The sequence below is a fragment of the Melozone crissalis genome, unplaced genomic scaffold, assembly GCF_028551555.1.
Source record: "Melozone crissalis strain CALT ecotype California unplaced genomic scaffold, PUWL_Pcris_2 ptg000068l_1, whole genome shotgun sequence".
Taxonomy (NCBI): Eukaryota; Metazoa; Chordata; class Aves; order Passeriformes; family Passerellidae; genus Melozone; species Melozone crissalis.
In genome coordinates, this window is record NW_026535846.1 from 15530837 (window position 1) to 15552430 (window position 21594).

Sequence of the window (21594 nt, forward strand, 5' to 3'; positions counted from 1 at the left end):
CAACATGATTATGTCACAACAGATGAGATGGCTCAGGTGGACTAGTGTGAGGTCCAAAACCCTACCTGTGCCACAAGGAGCCATGTTCTCTTTGGGACAGAACAACAGGCCATAAAGATCTCAACCACTTCAGGTCTCTCCATTGTGTTAGGCAGGTCCTCTGAGTGCAGCAGAGCTTCAGTGCTGAGGGCCAGAAGCTCTTCCCTGACCTGAGCTGATCCAGCAGTGCTCATGTGGAAAAGGAGCTGCTGTGCTGGCAGGCAGGTGAGCACAAGGCTCCTAAGCAGATGCTCAGTTTAAAGTCTGGGACTAGCCCCTGTAGCCAGGGGAGTTTGTGAGGTTTTAAAGCACCACATCCAAAGTATTCTTGGGAATAAAACCAATTCTAACTTGATGAAAATCTCCAACTGATCTCACTGAAGACGGCAGCATGCATGGCAGCACTCCTGCTCCTGTAGCAGGGGCTCGAGCATCTCCCAGGGAACGCAGCCTGAAAACTGGACCTTTTTTATTTTCCCTCCTGTCACCTGCTCCACTGTGAACTCTGGGTTCCAGTTAAAGCTGCTCATATTGGCAGGTGTCTATGACACCATCCTTGGAAGCTACAGCCTCTATTTGGCAATAAATACAAGTGTGCTTACACAATTGCCTGGGGCAGTTTTTTGGCCACACACATCATTCCCTCCTTTCTTTTGGTTTGGTACTTCTAGTCCTGTGAACTTCTAAAAGAAGCCACATATGGTCAGTGTGTTCCTCAACAGCACCTTCACCCTGGTACTTCCATACTTTGCTTGTTGCAATGTGGAAGAAGTTTACCCACAGTAACACCAGCCAACTGTCCTAACCCAGCTTAGCTCAACAATGCCCCTCCCTAAGGTCAGTGCCAGCAAGCAGCTCCCCAGCCCATGGGAAAGGGAATCATTGACAGAATATTTCCCATTTTCTGCTCCTCAGTGAGGAGACAGCTTCCTGAATCAATGGTCCTGGATGCTTTAAGTGCAGCAGAACCAAATGATTCTTTTTCTGGGACAGATTTCCAATTTTCCTTCTTGTGAGCCTTAGTCAAGCACTGCTTCAGCTGTTGGGAGACTTCAGTCACTAAAGCCAGAGATCCCCCAATCCACAGCCTTTTATTAAATAATTTTCTTGTCTCTTTCAATTCCCTGGTGGCTCCCAGATATTTTACATCTTTTGCTGCTAAAAAGGTTCTTTAGGATTTTCAAATCTGTGACTCCCTGAACACTTTAGTGAGGAAGCAGCATCCATTAGGTTGTTTTCTTTTATGCAAGTACCAGTAATTACAGTGGTATCTGCTGAACTTCCATCACCATTTGCATCATAAATGCTGTTTTAAGGAGCTTCTCCTGCCTGGCCAGTCTGCACAGGTTATATTGGGGCCTGACATGTTGTCAGCATTTGTTTTATGTACCCATAGTAACCCAAACCTTGCAGTACAAGTGGCTTGCACAAATGTGTGGGCAAACCTACCCTATGTTTTTCAGCACCTAATACAGCAGAAGTATCCTGACTGAGCAGGTGTGGCACAAACACTGCTCCAAAATGCCAGGGCACCCTTTAAAGCAAGCTTCTCCTGCTTGGTTGGGTTCAAACACAACCAGCAGCCAGGCCAAGGACCTCGCTGGTTTCTGAGACAAAGGGAAGATGTTCTCCCATTGCTGAAGGAAGGATTTGTGCAGACTGGGAATGCTGGGGGCTTGCAACACCTCACACTGAGTGAATTCACCTGAAACATTCACTAAGAGATGGTATACCAGCCTCTTCACCAAAGCTGCTACAAAGGTGGAAGCAGGACCTGCTCACCAAAACACAATCCCCAACTCCCTCAAAAGCAGTCCCTCTTCTCACTGGGAGCAATCAGCAAGGGTTAATGGATCCAAACCCAAGCTGAAGTGAGTGGAGGAAAGATGTGCATGAGGAACAACTGATTTGCAGGGATAACATCAGTGATCTCTTGATCACTGAGTAGCACGATCCACTTGCGGTCCTGGAGACCCACAGAGGGATGCTCGTAGGAGCAGGAGGAGTTTTTATTGCTGCTGCTGTTTGCTCACCCCTTTCTGTGCCCTGACATCTGCTGCTGCCTCCCCAAGGTTTCCCAAGGCTCCTTCTGCCTGCCTGCACTGTGTGCCTGCTGCCCTGATGGGAAGTGCCAGTTGTGCTCCACACCCTGCCCGCAGGCTGGGGCTGCACTTGCAGCCAAGCGGGTGCACAGCCAGGGAACAAGCAGACCTCACTCAACAGATTCAACCTACAAGAGCTGGGGTTTAAGTCTGGAGTGTGTGAAGCACTCTGAGAACTGTGCCTTTGTGAGCTGGCACCAGGGAGCTCTGTATTTATTGTGGCTGATGAGGGGAAAAGATGGGCTGTGCTCACTGCCAGACCCGGCTGCCTGTCTTGGATTGGGAAATCCAGTCTGGCTCATGCATCAGCACCAGTAATAGGGATGCTGCCAGCCAATGCTTCCCTCTACGTCTGTGCAGGTCCCCCATGTCCTCAGGGAATGAGAGCAAATTTCCTCCTTGCAGCCAGAACCCAAATGTAATTTTCACTCCAAACAGCACTGCCCTCCTCAACGTGCCTCCTGTCCACCTCCTGTGACAGCTTTTGGCTGGGATACAGTTAATTTTCTCCACAGTAGCTGGTATAGGGCTGTGCTTTGGATTTGTACTGGAAACAGTGTAGATAATTCAGGGATGCTTTTGCTGTTTCTGAGCACTGCTTACACAGGGCCAAGGGTTTTTCTGCCTCTCATCCCACCCAACCAGTGAGGCGACCATGGGGGGCAGCACAAGGAGTCAGGAGGGGACAGAGGACAGCTGACCCCAACTGAACCAAAGGATATCCCAGACCAAATGGCATCATGGTCCTGATATAAAACTGTGGGAGGAAGAGGAACAGAGGGACAGGAGACTTGACAGAGCAATGTTATGGCTGTACACTAAAAAAATCATACTGTCAATTTAACTGCTGATATGCTCTAGGGCAAAACAGAGGGATAGAAAGTATCAGAACTTACTCCTGCTGCCCTCCTTCAAGCTCTTGCTAATTCAGGAAATACAGAGACAGGTTTGCTAATTCCTTGCAAATTAGCTTTTATAAATCATAGCATAGAGACACTACCAGTAACTCCTGTGCAGAGGGAAACAGGTTACAGTGCAGCAGCAAAGGGTTCAGGCTGGTAGCAGCTCACAAGACTGGTTTACTGAGTATTAAAATGCTTGTAAGAATGGTAATAATTTAAAAAAGTTGAAATGGCTGTTGTGAGAACACATCTCAGGGTGAGGGTTGCCAAAGGCTTGGACAGCTCTGAGCTCCTCCCAGACCTCAAGCATGGAAGCTGTTGGGTTGAAGGTGTGAGCAGAGAGAAGGAACCGTCCCAGGGAGGGGCATTTGTCACCACTGGTGACAGCAGAACCTGGAACAGCTGATTTTGTTAACAATCTAGGAGTTGCATTGGATTTGGCTAGCAGAAATTGTGCTAAAGCTAGAGAAGAAACACAGAGTGGGTGTGAAGAGGAAGGCAGAAGAGCGGTTGGTGTTTTGTCAAACACAAGCACTGTCTCAGCCAGGAAGTGTTGATTCTGAGTTACCTCAGACCCTAAAAAAGGGAAAGCCTGAAAATGAGAAGCCCACTGTAAATACAGAGGTGTTGATAGCCTGAAGGAGGGGAGACAGGTCACTGCTAAGCAGCTATATATGGAAAGCACACAAAAAACAATGGCAGCTTACAGTCTGGGGTTAGAAACTGAAGATAAAGATCTCATACTGACGAGACTGAAAACCTTGATATTAAAAACATACTTGATGTTGTCAGAAAACCAAAAATCTGCCTTCTCTCCAGTGTAACTTCATGGGGCTGGGCTGGCTGCAAAACCACCCTCCAACATGAGGGCTGAGCATGCTGGAGTGAATCCAATGGGCCAAAGCATCCAGCTACCTACCACCACAGATGCTCATTTCCCCAACCAGACTGCAAAGACACATTCCTAGCTCAAAGAATATCTCATTTGTGGGCTGTTGTAGTGTAAAAGACAGGTGTTAACACCCCACAGCACTGTCTCTTGGCAGATACCAGCTCCTGGGTGGGCCAGGATACCTGCATTTATTCATTCCTAGCCTATCTTTGACTAGAGTTGAGATATACATCAGGTTTTTGCTGCATGGAAAAAATGCCTGTGCAAAGCACCTGTTGAAATCAGCTCTAGCACTTGCTCCAAGCATCACTGGCCAAGCAAGTTGCTCACCCTCTACTTTAACCCCTCCATCAGCACCAAGGAGTGGCAGCAGGATCCTGCTGCCCCAGGAGGGGACCAAGGGCTGGGTTAAAGTCTGGGCTGCCTTCAGGGGCATGGGTGACTCAGAACTATCAAGATAGTCCTGTCTACAAAGATCTTGGCATGAAGAAAAGACAAAGAGCTTGAAAACAAAGAGAGGAAATAGCTTCCCTAGGCAGCAGCAGAGGCAGCTGCAGGGCAGGAGTGGTGGCAGGTGTGTCACCACTGCCATGCTCCATCAACAGTTTGTTCAGGCACTGGGCAAACCAATGCCCTGCTCCACCATGTCACCAGGACCTGGGGGTGAAGCACCTCCATGGTCAGCTCCAAAAGTCTGCCCCACACTGCTGCAAAGCGATAAAGCAGGATGGAGAGGGTGGGCACTAGGCCCAAGGTGCAGCACTGGCACACACAGGACACAAAGAGACCATATCTGAGAAACCAGACATAAACAACATTGACCAAAGCAGCTCTTCCTATCAATGCCAGAGCCCAGCTCACAGACAGACACCATTTCAGGAAGCCTGGTGAAAAACTGCTCTCTCAAGTGCTGGTTTGGTTTAGATTTGGTGGGGTTTTTTTGGTGGTGTTTTGGTTTTTTTTAACTCAGTAGCTTTTCTGGTGAAACTGCACTTTAAAATGTCTAAGCATTCAGCTGCTGTTTGGAGCTATTAAGTGTGCTGTTTCAAATCTCATCTCTGGCAAGCATCCCAATTAAGCAGGCATCCTGTTGATCAGCTTTCTGATCACATGGGATTTGTTCTGCTGCTGCATCACATACAATACCTTCTGCTTTGGCGAATTTCATGTGTACCCAGAAGGAGGCCCCACCCTTCTCATTTAGAGAGAAAAAAAATCTCAAAGCCAGTTTCCACTGACAGCATCTTCGGGAAATCAAAGGCAGTTGAAAGAGCAATCTCTTGTCTGTCCTGAAATTGGTGTGGAGCAAGTTGGGCAGCAGGAATCAGACCAAGAGCTTGTTTAGTCTGAGTAAAGCGTGGGAAAGCATGAAGGGAGCAGTCACTGCAGAACAAATTTTTATTTTTCTTCTTTGCCCATGTCTCCCTCATGGCACAATTTAGAAACCAGGGGCCTTTCTCATCAGATAAGGTTACTTCTGAAATGAGAGCACCAACTAGACAAACCAACATGTTCAGTCTCAGAGGCAATTTAAAAGGCAGGAGTAAAATTCAGGAGCGTACTGGACCTGCAAGATTGCAAAGTGGGAAGATGGGAACTTTCCAAAAAGGAAATCCCAAAGATGCTTTGAATAGCCAGCAAGAGAACATCCACTGTGAATTCCTCACAGAAGAGGAAGGGTTTGCTTTTGGTACAGGGTTTGGAAACCAATGTCACTATTTTGAGGGAACTCAGGATTCCTTCTGATTTGGACATACTTTCAAGCTCCACAAAAAAGAGGTGCAAGACTACAGCAGATAAGAGTCTAAGGTACAGCAAAACTAAAGACCCTCTCTGTGGCCAATTTTCTGTATCAACTTTCCATCTTCAGAATGGGAAGAATAAACAGCATTTTCTTAGCTTATAGGGCAGGATAAAGCTACTAGCAGACACACAAGATTATCAGAGTGATGGCAAACACAGAAAATCCCCCAAAACACAGGAGGAATATGCCAGACTGAGGAAATAGCCCAGCTGGGTGGCAGACCACCATCATGAAGGGACACTGACCAGCTTCCCCTGTTGAAACACAGAAACCTCCATCACAAGTTCTCACACCAAACACCACAACAGCCTCTAATGAGGAGAAATCCTTCACTGTTCTCTGGTGAGAATAAAGCAGAAACACCTGAGCTTTTCAGCTGGGGTGACAGATGCTGTGTCCCACATGGGTAGACAGGCCAGGCACTGTAGGTGGGACACCAGGAGGCCAAGTTCAGGCTGGTTCACAGACTTGACCCCTTCAGGCTAGAAGAGCTTGCCCAAAGGATCTGGCCAGTCCTTCCATGTGGCTTAGCACAAGGAGCCTCACCCAGCTACAGCTCACTAAGTGTACACTGCCCCAGGAAAGACACTCAGTCCCAGCTTCAAACTGAGAACTCCTAATTAACTCTCAGTGCAGCTTATTCACATCAGCATTGAAGAGCTACTTCAAGACCTCTGACAGCTCTTAAAATAGAGATTGTGACAGACTAAAACTCAGCTGACAAGTGTCATCCCCTCCCAGATACACCAACCAGCAGACACAAGCCATTCTCTCCCTGGCGTAACAGGGCTCTCCAGCCTGAAACCTGTTTTAAATGACAGGCAAAAGCAGGGACAGGCAGTGAAGGCTTCTCTGAACTACCTGTTCTGCAAACATCCATCTCCCACAGGCTCCCCTTCCTACCTGAAAAGAAGCAAATCCTTCCTGCTCTAACTCTAAATCAGCATTACTGTGATAAACAAGTGACAGGGCTGTGACATTAGTACAATTCTCTGCTGGGACAACTGCAGTGAAATGGTCTCACTCCCAGACATTAAAACAAATTTAAGTCCAGGTAGGATTCATCTTCCCCAGTTTTAGTCCAACAGTGCCACACAGCTAGTCCAAGGGAGTCAGCATCATCCAAAACAACAATCCCAAACAGGATCCACTGGAATTGAGCCACTGAGAACTCCTGGGATGTACATCAATCAGCTGGTCAAAGAAACACCTGTGGCAAGACCCTTCCACCTGAAGCCCTGAATCTCACAACTCCTCAGTTATCAGAGGAAAAGAGAGACACAGCTTTCAAGGAGATGCAAAAGTAGCATCAGACACCCCTCTGGAAGATCCTGCCCAGATCTGTGCAGCACAGACAATGGCCTGAGCTCAGGCACAGGGCTGGGACCTCTGTGAACAAACAGGGAGGGACAGGGAGCAGTGTGATCCCAACAGGCTCAGGGCTGTAACTCCCAATTGGCTGCAGGTACAGGGAGCAGGGCTGTAACTCCCAATTGGCTGTAGGGACAGGGAGCAGGGCTGTAACTCCCAATTGGCTGTAGGGACAGGGAGCAGGGCTGTGACTCACAATTGGCTGTAGCTGTGCTCCTGGGAGCATGAACTGCATCTGCTGAGCAAACATGGCTGCGGCCGTCTTCTGCTGGATCAGGTTGTTGCGTCCATTTATTTCAAGTTGTGTTTTTAAATGTGGGGGAGGGTGGAGATATTTGCAGTTCTCTCGGGTACACCGGCCCTAAAAAACATAATGGAACAGCATTTCAGTGAATGTAACACCCAGGGCAGCCAGAGAAATTTAATTAAGGATTGTTTGGGTTACTGGAACAACACAATCATCGAGGCGGAGGCGGCTTGGTAGCTACTGTGCCTCTTTTGTGATTTTTCTATAGTAGGTGAAGAGAAGAGCAACATGACTTCTCCTGCAGTAACACTAACTGAGTACTATCAAGCTAAACCAAAAAGTCAGGCTTCCTGATGTTAAAATGATTGTTGTAAGAAAAAATCCCAAACAATCTAACACAAACACCAAGACTTTCAGAAACTAGTGGCAACAGTTCCAGAAACAACAACAAAAATTCCCAGTTTCCTTGCGTGGGTTGCTTTTCCCCTCCTTCCCAACACCAGACCACTTAATTGGCCCTGACAACCAGACAGAAGAAACAAAACTGTCTCTACCACTTCCCCAGCTGCACTGGATAAAACTTTAAGAGAACAGCTCTGTAAGGCAGCACCTCTGATCCACAACTGGCAAATACCCCAAAATGCTGAATGATTTTCCCCCTTCACACTTTCATTTGTCAAAAGTGAAGTGTGTTGCATCACTGACTCATTCCCTCCTGCAATAAACATGTGGCTCCTAAAAGTCAAGAGATCACTGATGTTATCCCTGCAAATCAACTGAGATCATCACTTCAAAAACATGCATAAACTGTGTCTTACTTTAATAGTGTTTGCAAGTAGACATAAGAAGATAAATATCACTAAATAAGAAAGTTAGTAACAAATGTTGTCATTAAGATGAAACAGTTCTTGAAAAATAAGGTTTTCTCTCTCCCCCCCTTTCTTTTTGAATTTCTCCAAGAAACAAGAAGCATACAGAAAACATGAAATACTTAATCTAACTTTATGCAAAAATTGTGACTTTTTTGAGGAACAAATTCCTTTGAGCTATTCAAAGCTTATTATAATAAGGCCAGACCTGGAGGCAACAGTGCTGTTCCATGACAGATAATTAATAACAGCTCCTGTAGCCAGCAAAGGCACAGGACCATCCATTACCCAGCCTATCCCAGGCACAGTCATCAAGGGCTGGACACAGAGTTCTCAGTCTCAGTGTCATTAAATTTGCTTTCCAAAAGGGGCACATCAGATGACCCCATGTACCTGCCCCTGTCAGCAGAGCTGTAACCCCATAACCAGGTCCACAAGGATATCACTGTTACACACCACTCACCCAAGGCTCAGGTGGGAGCCTCCTGGGATCAGCCCCTGATGCATCCAGGATTCTCCCCTGGCGGTTCTTTAAGGCTTTTGCAAACATTCAGGTGAAATCACCGGACAGTCCAAGTACCACTGCCAAAAGCCAACACCATGAGCCACTGCAGGGGCTGGGTTTGAATCCCCAGCCAGGCTCCCCAGCATGCCAGGCTGCTGTAGAGCAGCCTGAAACTTCCAAGCTTTACTCTGCCTCCCTTCCTTGTGGGATAGCTTCAGTGGAGAGAGGGCTGCAGAGCTTGACTGCAGCTTAAAAGGGGCTGTTTGACATGTGCCATAGGAACAGCCTCCTCTCTTATCTGCTCCAGGGAGATCAGAGTTAAACAAAAGGCAAATAATTAAATGCAAGAAGTGATGGGCTAAAGCCAGTGGGACAGGAAAAAGAACTACTTCCAAACTTTAGCAGCCTGGCTTCCTGGAATGAAACTCTGCCCTGCTCCTAAAAGAGCCCAGTGGCTCCCACAACCCAACTCAAAGGGAAAGAGGCTTTTTAATGCTATTGTTTTGGCTTCTCAGCAATCCAACAGCCCCAGATCCCCAGCAGCGAGTTAATTGCTCACAGGCCCTGAGGACACGAATCTTCATCACCAGACACTTTCTCACATCTGTGTGAAGCAGGGTAAAATGGCTCCACTGCAGCTGGCTGGTGCTCAGACACCCAGTGCCACTACAAAGGAAATAACTGCACTAATCTGCACGGAGAACACGGGGCAGGTTTGGGTCATCCTTCTCATGCTGCACAGGACCAGGCCTCTCTACAGCCTTTGCCATCACCTGGGACCCAGCAGGAGCCCAGGGTTCAGCCTCAGAGCATTTCTGAGTGTCCCACCTGCACAGCTCCTGCAGGGCTGCTGCTGGCCAGGAGCAGACCCCACGGAACCACGGGCTGCCCATGGCCAGGAGCAGCTCCAGCCTCAGAAACTCCTCCTGACTGTAACTTGGCACAAGTGCTTTGGGTTGGGGAAACACTTATTTCTACCAAATTTGGAATAAATCTGTGTAGATGTTTCTACACTGCAGGAATGGAGAAGATGAAAAAAAGAACTACTATTTTGTGTAAACAATACCTACACAGTTGACTTCAACTTGAGAAGGACTCTGCTATTTCAACTGAAATTATGAATATCATTGATACCAGCAACCCCAGCTTGGTGTGAAGCTTTGTTCTATTTTTTTTTCCCTCAAAGCAGTTTGCTTAATTCCAACAGGGGGTTCTACAAACAGAATATTTTTACTACCAATAAAAAAACCACCATACAGCACGAGGCGTTGGTCTTGCAGACAGTCTGTAAGCCGAAACCAGTGCCCACACAGTGCTACTGGTTTCAAGGACAGGCATTTGTAAAAAACAGAGCTGTGCAGGTGCTGCTGCAGAGCAAAGGCTGTGAAATGCTGTCAGTCAGGCCTTTGAGGGCTCAGACTAAATAAATCACTGCTACACTCAGATTCAAACCCATGCCTTTGGTCTAACTCCTCCTCACCAACATTTCGATCCTGAGCACCACCAACCACTGTGTTTCACTGGGCCATACTGGAAGCCACACTGAGTTGAGCTCCCCTCTACAGCACCACAGTAAGTTCATCTCTCAGACAATGAATTTTAGGAAGTGCTGGTGTGACAGAGTGACACAAAATGTTCCCAGTTTAGACATCTTGCTCTGTAACAACTTTCAAGATCCTGCTCTGTAGTGATGGGCACCACCAATACTCCCTGAACTCCAACACTGGTAGGGGTGAGCCCTTCTTCTACCCTTCCATCACAACACCCAGTCCTTGCTACTTCCCAGAAACACACACAGTCTTCAAGACCAATTTCAGCTCCACAAAAGCTGCCAGAAGAACAGAGGAGATGCCATTTTTAACTCCTCAGTACCAGCTGCAACACAGCAGGGAAAGCAACAGGGAACTGGTAGCAAATCTGCTGTGTGGATACTAGGCTGGGGATAAATAAGGACAACTCCATTTTATACCTGAGTGGCCTAGGAATACAACATGAGAAAATACAACAAGGAGTTAGGCCTCCAATTTTAGAGCATATTTATGCTACAAGGCACAGCTTTCCTGCAGGGATTAGCTGTGGCTCCAGCAGATCAAAAGCTCAGCACAGGGTACAGGACAGTTCCAGAGCTGTGCACAGAAGACCAACTGAGGAATTCTCCAAGCTGAGTGTTGCACCAAAAAGCACCATTACAGCACCTGGAGTGGCCACTGCACATGTTGGCAGGGGGCTGGTGCTCAAAAACTGATCTGTGCTGGCAAGCAGCACACAGAGCCTGCAGGCACCAGTGCACCATCCTCCTGTAACTGGAAATTTGAAATTTGCTGCTGTCAATTTAGGCTCAGTACTGAGTCCAGGACAGGCACATTCCCACCCTGTCCTGGGTGGCACCCAGGGCTGCAGCCAGGGAATCACCACCCAGTAACAGACTGCTGCTGGCCTTGGCAACACGCTAAATATAGCTCTGTCTTCTGGCTCCTCACAAAATGGAAGGAGTCTGAAGGACCACGTTCATCTGCTTCTTTGCCAACTACAACCAGGAGGGAAAAGCATATGGACTGCACTTTTCCAAGGCTTGAAAAATGGATATTAAAAATAAATCATTAAAGGATTTTATAAGAGTATCTTCTCCCCATTTCTTCCCACACACTCCCCCACCCTTACAGTAGGCTGCTGGCATGTGATTGACTCTGTGTTGCCAACTCAAGTCATGCTGTGATGGCGTATACTGTAAATGGCTGGCATCTGACACCAGCTAACGTGACAGCAGCTTGCACTGCAACAAAGCCAGCTGTTTGGAGTGCAGCACTGAAGGCAGCACACTGAAACCCAGTAAAAAACCTCCATTATACCTGGTTGTGTGGAGTTTGCACCTTGTCATCTGCATCCTAGCTCAGCGGGATGCAAATAAGAGCATTCTGGGTACTGCACCAGGCTGGATGAACCTTCCCTAAGCATGTTGCACAAATTCTCTCCTCCCTGGCTGCTGAAGTGAGTGGAACTGTGCTGCAGAAGCAAGGCTCCCAGCACAAGCCCCAAGGCTTGCTCACATGTGCACCAGTAATGCAGTTTGTTACGGTCTCTAATCCCGGACGCCAGTGAGGGGTTCCAGACACACATTTCTGGTTTTAATGACTGCACACTACATCCCATCAATCATGAACAGTTCTCACGTGAAAATCTTCAAGCTAATGCGGCTTTTCACACACTGGAGGCTGCAGTAGGTTGGTGCCTTGACTGTGCAGTCTTTTCCACAGACACTGATGACATGTGCAATGACTGACAGCAAAAAGAATGAAAAGAGACCAGGCAGGAAAGGATTTCCATGTTTTGCACAAAACCAGGCACCAAAACACAGCTTGTCTACATAACTTCTCTCTGCATGAAGCAGCAGATTTCCACCTCCCCAAGAGGAACTCAGTGGGGAGGCACATTCAGAGATGTGCTGGCCCTGCTTACTCAGTGCCTGTCGCTCCAGTGCTGAGGCATGAAATGCTCCCTGCTTTCCATCCCACTCACCACATGCACACAAAGGCTCTCCTGGCCATGGATCCTTGCTCCTGCCACAGCCTTGCATGGCCTTCTCATACACAATACAACCTCAACATCAGGGTGTCTGCTCCACATTTGCAGGGCAGGCTGCAAATTCATGCCATAGAGCATGAATTGTCCTGCAACAGTGAGGCAAAAAGTGGGAGCTCAGGGTTGCATCCCCATGTCCATGCAGCACAACTAAAAACATGTACTGAGCAGCACGTGCTGCTTTAGGTCTACACCTGCTCTCTAAGAAAAGAGATCCTGGAAGGCAGAGTTGGTACCTGGTGCCCAAGCTCTAAGTCCTCCACCCATCCTATAAGGACTTGCAGTTTTGAAGTTACCCTTCCAGGACAGCAAACCACCAGTGCACCACCTCTACTCAACTGCTCACTGCAGTTTGTCCCTAAGCAATCTGTTCCAGGGCTGAGCAAGTTGATGCTGGCTGGATTGAGTGGCTCATCCTGCCTCCTCCAATGCTGCACCACGCTCCTCTTTCCACAGCTGTCCATCTCACTGCTGGATCAAACACCTTCCACTGGCAAACATCAAATAGCATGGAAATAACATGTTTTCAACTGGAAAACAAAGGAGGCTGGAGCTGACAAGTCAGTCTGATCATTAGTGAGTGTTATGTCTCAGATGGGTGTTCATGTAGCCCAGTTGTCACTGCAGTTCAAAGCCAGCCCTGAACATACCTTTATCTGCAACTCCTTTCTACAGGCTAAGGGAATTTCAGAAATTATGCTGCCAACTGAGTCAGTGAGAACTGCAACCTCACAACCTCCCTTGAACATTGACCCTGGCCCAATACATCAAGTAACTTCTGCTGCAGAGCAATGCTTTCCTCCTAGCAGTGTTGGAGCAGCTCACTTTCACAGAGCAGTTTAAAAGTGAAATTATGTAAAAAGCACTCCTTGAATATGTTCTCATGGAAGGCTGTCAGACCCCCCTACAAGCATCCTAAAATCCAGGTCTAGAAGGATATAGTGAAGTGATACATCTCCCAATTGCCCACACAGACCACCTATTTGCTTTGTTCCCTTTACTTGTGTATTTCCCAGATACAGGACTCCAACACATCAGGCTCCTCACAGCTGATTTCCAACTGCAGTTTTGCTCCACTTGCAACAGAAACTTAAAACTTCTGGTTTAGGCCAGAATAGGAATTATTCCTTTCCTCCTTGAGGAAGGGCCCATACTTAAAGGCTGCTGTCACACCTACCCCCCCTTCCTTACTCTCAGCCCCAGACTATGCAAACCATCCTCTTCCAACTCTCCCTGCACAGTCTCCAAGCTTTTCCTGAGGCTACTCCCCCAGTCCCTGCTGGTGTGGGCACCTGCACTGTGCTCCACCTAACCCCTGCTCAGTGCTATGTAGGTACACAGATTGTTTCACAAGTCCTGCAGGTGACACTGCTGCTTTTACATCCCTGCATGGCATTTTCCTTCCTACTACCAATGTAACACTCTTTGATTCACTCTCAACAAGCCTTTCCCAGAACTACTCCAGACCCAGCTATGCTGCTCCCTGTATGAGGCAGCTGATTCACTCCAACTCTGTATTTCATACTGCTTTTATTGAACTCACTCACCTTTTTATGGATTACTTTTCCAACCTGTCAAGACTATCTGCAACTCCACACCTGGCTCTCTAAAGAGTGTCTGTAGTTCCTCCCAGCTCAAAGCACTCTACCAATTTAACAAGCATACTCTCTCTATTCCATCATTCAAGCCATCAGAACAAAACAAAACTGAACAGTCCTGCCAAGCACATCCTTCCAGACTACCACTGAACTCAGCTTTCCAAGCTGTTGTGGATAGTCACATAAAAATTTATCCTATGCTTTGCTCCCTGTCTTGTTTGGAAGTGGATTTGTGCTGCATCAAAGACTCCTAAACCTAACACCAGCACTTCATTCTCCCTCTCTGAAATAACCCATCACAAAGGCTTTCCAGTTCTACTGCTTTTTCTGCTCCTTTTAGGACAGATGTTGGGATTCTGGATAGTCTGTGCTCTGCATCCCTCCTACACCAGCAGCCCTGCTTAGACAGTATTGAGTACAAAGGAGCTGGTGGTCCAAAGTTACTTGTAACAGCAATAAAAAATACAGCACAGCTGGCTGCTGACATTTTTCAAATGCAGGTGTAATACCCATTTACAGAGAGCCCAGAGACTGCTGTTATGGTGAGGATCCTGCTGTGAACAGATCATAGCTGGAAAGCAAAAGCAAAATGTATCTTCTAGTTAGCATTACCAGATGGCAATCAGCCTCCAAGGCAAGGGAAGCAACACAGACTTCCTACCATACAGAAGTTTCAATTTCAATGTGTGTGAATAAAAATGCTACAGTTAAGGTTAATCTGGTGGTTTCCAGCTATGGATGATACAGACCCTGTGAAATTCATGTTCTAGCCAAGAAAGAGTACAGTTCATGAATACAGAATTTGCTGGAAATAGAATTCAACAGCCCATAAAAAGCACAAACCACAGTTTTACAATATCTCTAGGGTGAGTTTTGCCTAACTTTGAAATTCCCACCTCTGAGTATAAAGAGCCACCTCCCTGAGCCTGCACAGGGAAAAAAGAAAAATAGAAGAAAAATGCTAAAAACAGCCCAGGTGTTATTTTGGCCCAACTCAGTTCCCCTGCAGCCACTAGAGAATGGTTTGCAGATTTTGTGCTGTTCTGAACGATGCTCTGAGCTGCAGCAGCAGCATGTCAGCTCTGACCCAGGGCTGCTGAGGTGAACAGGGACATGCCTTTTGTCAGGGTACAGAGGACAAGAGTCAGACCTGCCTTTCCACACAGCTTCAGTGGAAAAACCAGAATAGTTATCACAAGCTCCCAGGGCTACCAATGTTCCCAGCACTCTCAAGGCAGCCCCAGAGCTTGTCACTAAAACAGCAACTGAATTTTGTGGCTTCAATGGATGTTAGGTCAAGCCCTTTCTGAGCAAGCCTAGACTTGATCTTGACTGAAATGAATGAACCTTGATGTTTTGCATGATTCCAAATGAAAGCAGGTGACATTTGGCAGCTACAACAAGAGGTTTGGGTCCTTCTGAACTGAGAGCTCAAAGCAAAGCTCAGTGGCACATGCAAGTGCAAGGCAGCTTGAAAACCCTCAGAGCACACCAAGCAAGCATTCTGTGTTCACCCCACTGAAGGGAGGCTGGTGCACTTTGCACAGTCCCAGTGTACCCAGTTTTCCTCTCCCTACAGCCATGGGGCAGAGTCTTGGGAAGCCAAACAATGCTTGAGCTTAAAAAACCTAAAACACTATATCCCTCTGCAACAGTTCAGTGAAACACAATCACTTCACAGTCCAGGTAGGCTCTAGCTCTGTGTCCAGGGAGTTAGAAAAATGCACAAGGAATGAAAAGCAAACACAACAATCCCTGGCTCTAAGACACTGATGCTGCTCTTCAGCCTCCCCCTGTGACTGTTCTGCAGGGATATTTTTGCTTTGCAGGGAAGATGGAAAGAAGGACACACAAGGTAAAAAAATCCAGCATCACTTCTACAAAAGGTATTCAAGTCCAGAAATAAAGCTGCCAACAGCCAGCTGAGGAGACTGCTGAAGTAACACTGCTAAAGACCCGTAGCACTTCCATCTCTTTGTCAATCCAGCCTTTGTCTGTGAAAGCCAACCTCTACCACAGACACAAACCAGGCTGTAGGGGCTGTGTTGTGTGCCACTGGCTCAGGGGGATATGCTGTGCTTGAAGGCTCTTTCCCATCACAGGACTGGAAAGCTGCCCCTTGCCACCAACACACGATGACCAACCCTGTGGCACGTGGCCAAGCTGACAGGGCTGCAGTCATCTACTTACTGCAGAGCTGGACAGGTCACCACCTGAAGGCGCATAAGGGACAGCAGCACTTCGCCCAAGCAGGGGACACACTCCCCATCAATGGCACAAACAGCTGAGCAGGTGAACAATTTCACCAGGATATTAAAAATGTACCCTGAGCACATCACAGCGCTCCCTCACACCGGGGTAAGAGAGTGATCAGGTGCAAATGCTGGGAACAAACAGATGCACAGCGTGGCCAAGCCCTACTGCACATGCCAGTCCTTTCAAACAGTCTGTATAAACGTGCAAAGCACTTGGGCAGGGGGGTCTGCAAGATCAGATGTGCTCTGCAGGAACTCAAACACGCTTATCTGGGACTCGCTTTAAAATCCGCAGCCTCAAAATGCTTGTCAAGCTTGTTTTTGTTACACAGCTCAAACCAGAGCAGGAGACAAAAACAAAGCAGAAAGCAGCATTTCTATGTCCTCATCTCCCTTTCTGGTAGCACCTTAACTGGTGACAGCCACTCACAGCCATTGCCAATCACTTCAAACCACTGACCTCGGCAAGCAAACCCAGCTCCAGAAAGAAACGATGCCTTGTTACCACAGAGCTCAGTACTATCACCCTGACATTTAAAAATATATTTTAATTAGGAACAGGGGGGACGTGCAACTACTGCATTCCAGTAGATTCTAAGCAGCCACAGGCACTAGCCTAAATTCCCAAATCCTTATTCACCTGGCAATTAGGGAAGCTGAGAGCTGCTGTGAGTGAAGTTTTGCACATTGCTGAATACAGCAATGTTCCACTGAGTTTCCCCAGGACAGCACAAAGAGGTCATGGCTGTCCTCCTGCTCTCACGCAGGATTTTCATTCCAAGCTGTTTGTTATACTTGAAGGTTCTTAAAAACTCAGAGCAGTTATTTTGTTGGGGAAAAGCCCTGTAGCTCCTTCATTATATTTTTACATCTTGACAACTCTTTCCAGCTCTGTTCCCCTGCCAAGCTCTCTTCTTTGAGGCCAATGGCATGCTCTGTTATGCTCAATGAAAAAAGTGTATTGATTTCAATGTTTTTGGTTTGTGGAACATTTAGCTTGCTCCAAGCAATGGACAGTGTTTACCAAGCCCAAGAAATATATATTAAAATAGTATGGCACTGTCAAAGTATGTTTTTTGAGCTGTAGAGCCACAGAGCAGAAAAAAAATGTTTATCTGAGAGATTATAACAGCAATCTCATGTCACAAAAGACAGGAATAAAGACTTGATCAAGCTCTTTTCTTTTGTATCCACCAATATATTTTGATTATGCTACATTTGTGAAACATATCAGTCTGTTACCACCACATATTTGAAATTAGGTTTAAACAGAGTAGAATTATCATCATTTAGAGTTCTGAACTGAGCATTTTTAATGTCTTCCAAGTATTATTCCACTACTCTCCTATGTTCAGGAATGTTAAAATCACAATAAAATAGGCTTTTTAAATACAGTATCAACAACAGGCTCTCTCCAAGACAAGTAAGACTTTACAGACCTGCCTGGTCACAGACCTGCTGAAGGAAATGAGAGATAACAATTACAAAAGAAGGCATTTAGTGTCCAGTAAAGAGAACACGTTTAGGAGCATGTTTAGCCCTGGGATCACTGCAGGTACAGAGCAGGATGTGGAGGAGGTGACATCCACCAAAGTTAATATTCCTGTGGGTTTCAATGTGGGACTATTTCTAAGTAAAAAAAAAAAAAATCAATTCTACCTGGAAGATAGAAACACTGGCAAGTCATTGATTTTTCTTCTATAATAAATTACAAAAAAAGCCCACGCCAGCTCTCTGGAACAATACTGCACAAGTACTGTATTAAAAAAACACCACAAAACCCCAAAGAAAAACAAACTGAATTAAACTTCACATATGTCTTCCACCTTCCATCCCCAGTTGTGTCCCTCCTGATTGCTATTACACCAGACCAGCATTTGAAAACAGCAAGTGCAGTTTCTCTTGTCCCTTAAACCATCTTTTCATTGTAAATCCCATAATCCAATTCTATAACTTTCACCAGCTGAATCTGTCAAAGTCATATGGAAAGTAGATGCTTCTGACCTTCCTCTACCTACAGTGTCTGTTGAATATTACAGTTGCAGCAGGCAAACCACACGTAGACAGAACCAGGCAAAGTACATCAAAGCCCAGGAGAATAAATGTTAAAGTACTGTGCTCATGAATACAAATATTGGACATGTGACCACCTCTGGCAGCCTCATGGCTCAAGTTTACACAAGGGAAAAGGCAAATAGGGAAGAGCAGAGATTGATAACTAAGTGTCTGACCCAAACCCTCCCTCCTGTCCTGCAGAGGGCAAAGTCATGCTCAGAAAACCTCATTCTCACCGTTTCAGAAAGAAAAAATGAAATTGCAAATAAAAAGATATGTGGCTCGGTTTGGTTGGGTTTTTCTAAGAATTTGGCAGAATAACCATTCCCTGAGCAGGAAAGGATGTGGCTGGGCTCTGCCACTCTGGCTTTCCACACTTCAGGTGGAAAAACCAAGATATGTCAGAATATGACATGAGAGTCCCTCTGTGCAACAGCTTAAGCCAACAAAGGAGGCGACTGCAGGGCAAGAGCAGATGCAGCAGCACAGGAGGGTGATGGCCTCAGCTGCCACCACAGGATTTGTCCCCTGCTATCTGTCAGAGCCAGGGGTCTGATGTTCCAAGGCACAGGACACCTTTCTGCTCTTGGCTAGCATTTGCCCCATGGCACAGAGCAAAGCCAGCTTGCCCTGCTCCTCACCCTGATGTCCCACTGATGTCCCCAGCTGCTTTCTCAGGCTATGGTTCAGTTCACCAATGACCAAGCTTTGTCCTCGTGCTCCTGTTTCAGCTACATGTGCCAGGCACATTTGTGCACAGCAGCACCTTTCTCCTCTGCTCTGGCTTTGCAGAGAAGCTACCAAGCCACAGAAAAGGGCTGACTGTGTGCCACCAACTCCACACAGCTCCAAGCAAGGACCCCAAAGCTTTGTGATCCATGCCAGGCCTCAGATTTCATGCCCACAGTATAATGAACTTGCTGTTGGTCAAAGGATTAAAGGTGCAGATACAAAAAGTACCTTTAAGAGAGGTCCTGCAGCCTGCTAGGCACAGCAGGCAAGGACCACACATCTCACATGGACCTTGGCTTCCAAAGAGGACATTCAGGCCAAGTAACATTGAATCACAACCCTCCATCTAGGAGGCAGCAAGGCTTCAAGAGAAAGGAAGAAAGAGAAAAAAAGGAAAAAACCAGGCAAAAATAAAAAGAAAGCCTGCCTTGCCCTAGGCAAGTATTCCACCTTAGTCAGCTTTTGCAGACTGATCTATTTAGTGAGTTGTTTATTACAGCCAGTAACATATGCACATTTAAGTCACAGAGGGGATTTTTCTCTTACAAAACACCTTCAGAAGTGCTCTTTAAAAAGCACCTGGCACTAGAAAGCAGATATGTGACCAGTATTTGCTACCATCTCTAGGGAAAGGGAGGTTAAGGCATTGTAAATGTTTGCTAGGAGCTGAGCCCATGGAGAAGCATAGCAAGCTGTGGCGGCAACAGGACAGGCCTTTTTCCACAGAGGCAAACATGATGGGCTCACAATGCCAAAGATAATACACTGACATCTCTGTGGGCAAAAGGAGAGTTTGGCAATGACAATTCTGGGATAAAACTGCAATTAGTGAGACATATTTAGGTGCAGTTCCCATGCACCAGTCACAAGTGCCACACCAGCAGCCAGCTTTAATGAACATGATGCCCAATTCTGTGCCAACATCTGAAAACCTGCTAATATACAATGGATTTATTACAACAACCTTGGCCAGAGCAAAACTTCTACCTGTTCTAATTACAACACTGCTCTCAGATCCTGGCTCCCACCGTCTGCTCTGCAGTCTCGTGAGGTCTGTGCAGATTCACACTCCCAACCTCAGTCAGCCAAAGCAGATCCATGTTACAAACTAACAAAGCCCTCCCAGGAACAGTAAACCAACACAGATGCTGCAAAGCACACTGCTCAAGGGGGCTTTCTGCTCACCCTGCATTCCATGCTGACCTGGATGGCCAAAATTTGGGGTGTGTAGGTCTCCACACTGACATACAGTGCAAAGACCCCAAAATCCAGCAAGAGTGGTCTGCTTTCTCCATGTGATGCCAGGAATGGGTATTAACTGATAATGCATTTTGCAGAAACCATGATTTCAGCTGCTGAGAGGTTAATTCCATGTAGCCACTGGGATCTGTTCCCTTCTGTGTAACAAGAGCTGCAGGACAGGACACTGAAAAGGTTGTATGCCTAGTTAGGTGGATGTATCCATTTACTCCTGTGGGATGCAACTTTTGGTCTGACCTAAATTCTCCTCTGCAGCACTGGGGTAAGTGCCAGAACAGCTAAGAAAGGAATGTGTCCTGCGTGGGCATACATGTGTGTCTGTCCATCCATCTGTCCCAGCTGACCAAAAGAATGGAACTGATCAGGGCTTTCCTTCCATTTGCCTGGTGCTTTGGAGTTCATGTTTTTAATAACCACCAGATTCACTCACTTAGGTTTGAGAGCACAAGAGAAAAGCTGGGGGAGGCAGAAGCAACTAAAGCATATCCATGTGGATGTGCTTGCTTATTCAGACTTGAGGCACAAAAGCAAACTGATCAAATTACCATGGGGTTTTTCTGTCCTTCCTGTACTGCTGCTATGCTTTCCAAACTCCTGCCCTGAGCTGCTTATCCTTGTCCTGCTCACCAAGTGCAGTACAGACTGCCTGAGATGCTCAACCTTTCACAGATGAGGAGGTATGCAAGGCTTACCTTTTGAAGGCTGTTTTCTATTAGAAAGCAATCTTAAACAACACAACTTCCTTAGGCAGCAGACGCCTGATCTCATGTATTTTGCTTTTGCTACTGACAAGAGATACCTTCAGATGCAGCACCATCCCTTCCTAAAAGGGCAGCAAGAAAAAGACCTTTCACTGCCCTCACCGGGCACAGTCAGGATGAGTCAGCTGCAATGCAAATGTTCATTTGTTTTTAGGTGGGATGGGCCCATATAGATGGGGCTGGGAGGGATTGGAGGGATTTTTTCTGCAAGGAAGAGTGACCTTTCTTGAGGACATCTGCAGTCTCTCTGCCACGTGAGAGGAGTAGCTGCAAAGAAGCTCCAGGGTCATTAGCAAGTCTGGAATGCAGCAGGACCAGTGCCTACGTAAGGGAACACTCCAACACTGCTGAAAAAATGCTCAAACTGCTTTAAACCAAGATAGATGGACTTCAGATAGGGCCCGGCAGAAATCCCTGAACTTCTCTTCAAGTGCCTCTGATACAGGCCACAAAGTAAGAAAAGTGCTAACACTTCTCCCCTGATTGGGCTAAGGACTGAAAGGATGCTTTAAATCATTCTCCAAGAATTAGCATAATCAAAACAGGGTTAAAAAAACAGTTTTGAGTAGGGTTTTTGTCCTACCTAATGTGAGCTCTATTCCAACTAAAGACTTCTAAAGATT

The 21594-nt window shown here is 46.7% G+C and overlaps 1 protein-coding gene across 4 annotated transcripts in view; it reads right to left on the reverse strand.

Moving 5' to 3' along the window:
- The window catches only part of MBNL3 (muscleblind like splicing regulator 3), a 91375-nt gene that overhangs the window by 25375 nt on the left and 44406 nt on the right, over positions 1-21594 (reverse strand). For all 4 annotated transcript variants that reach the window (XR_008483885.1, XM_054289364.1, XM_054289362.1 and 1 more), the window contains exon 3: positions 7307-7471. Coding sequence is in view for 3 of the 4 variants with exons in the window: in XM_054289364.1 (XP_054145339.1) it covers positions 7307-7471 (165 nt within the window). In the remaining variant the exon portion in view is untranslated. The remainder of the gene's footprint in view (positions 1-7306; positions 7472-21594) is intronic.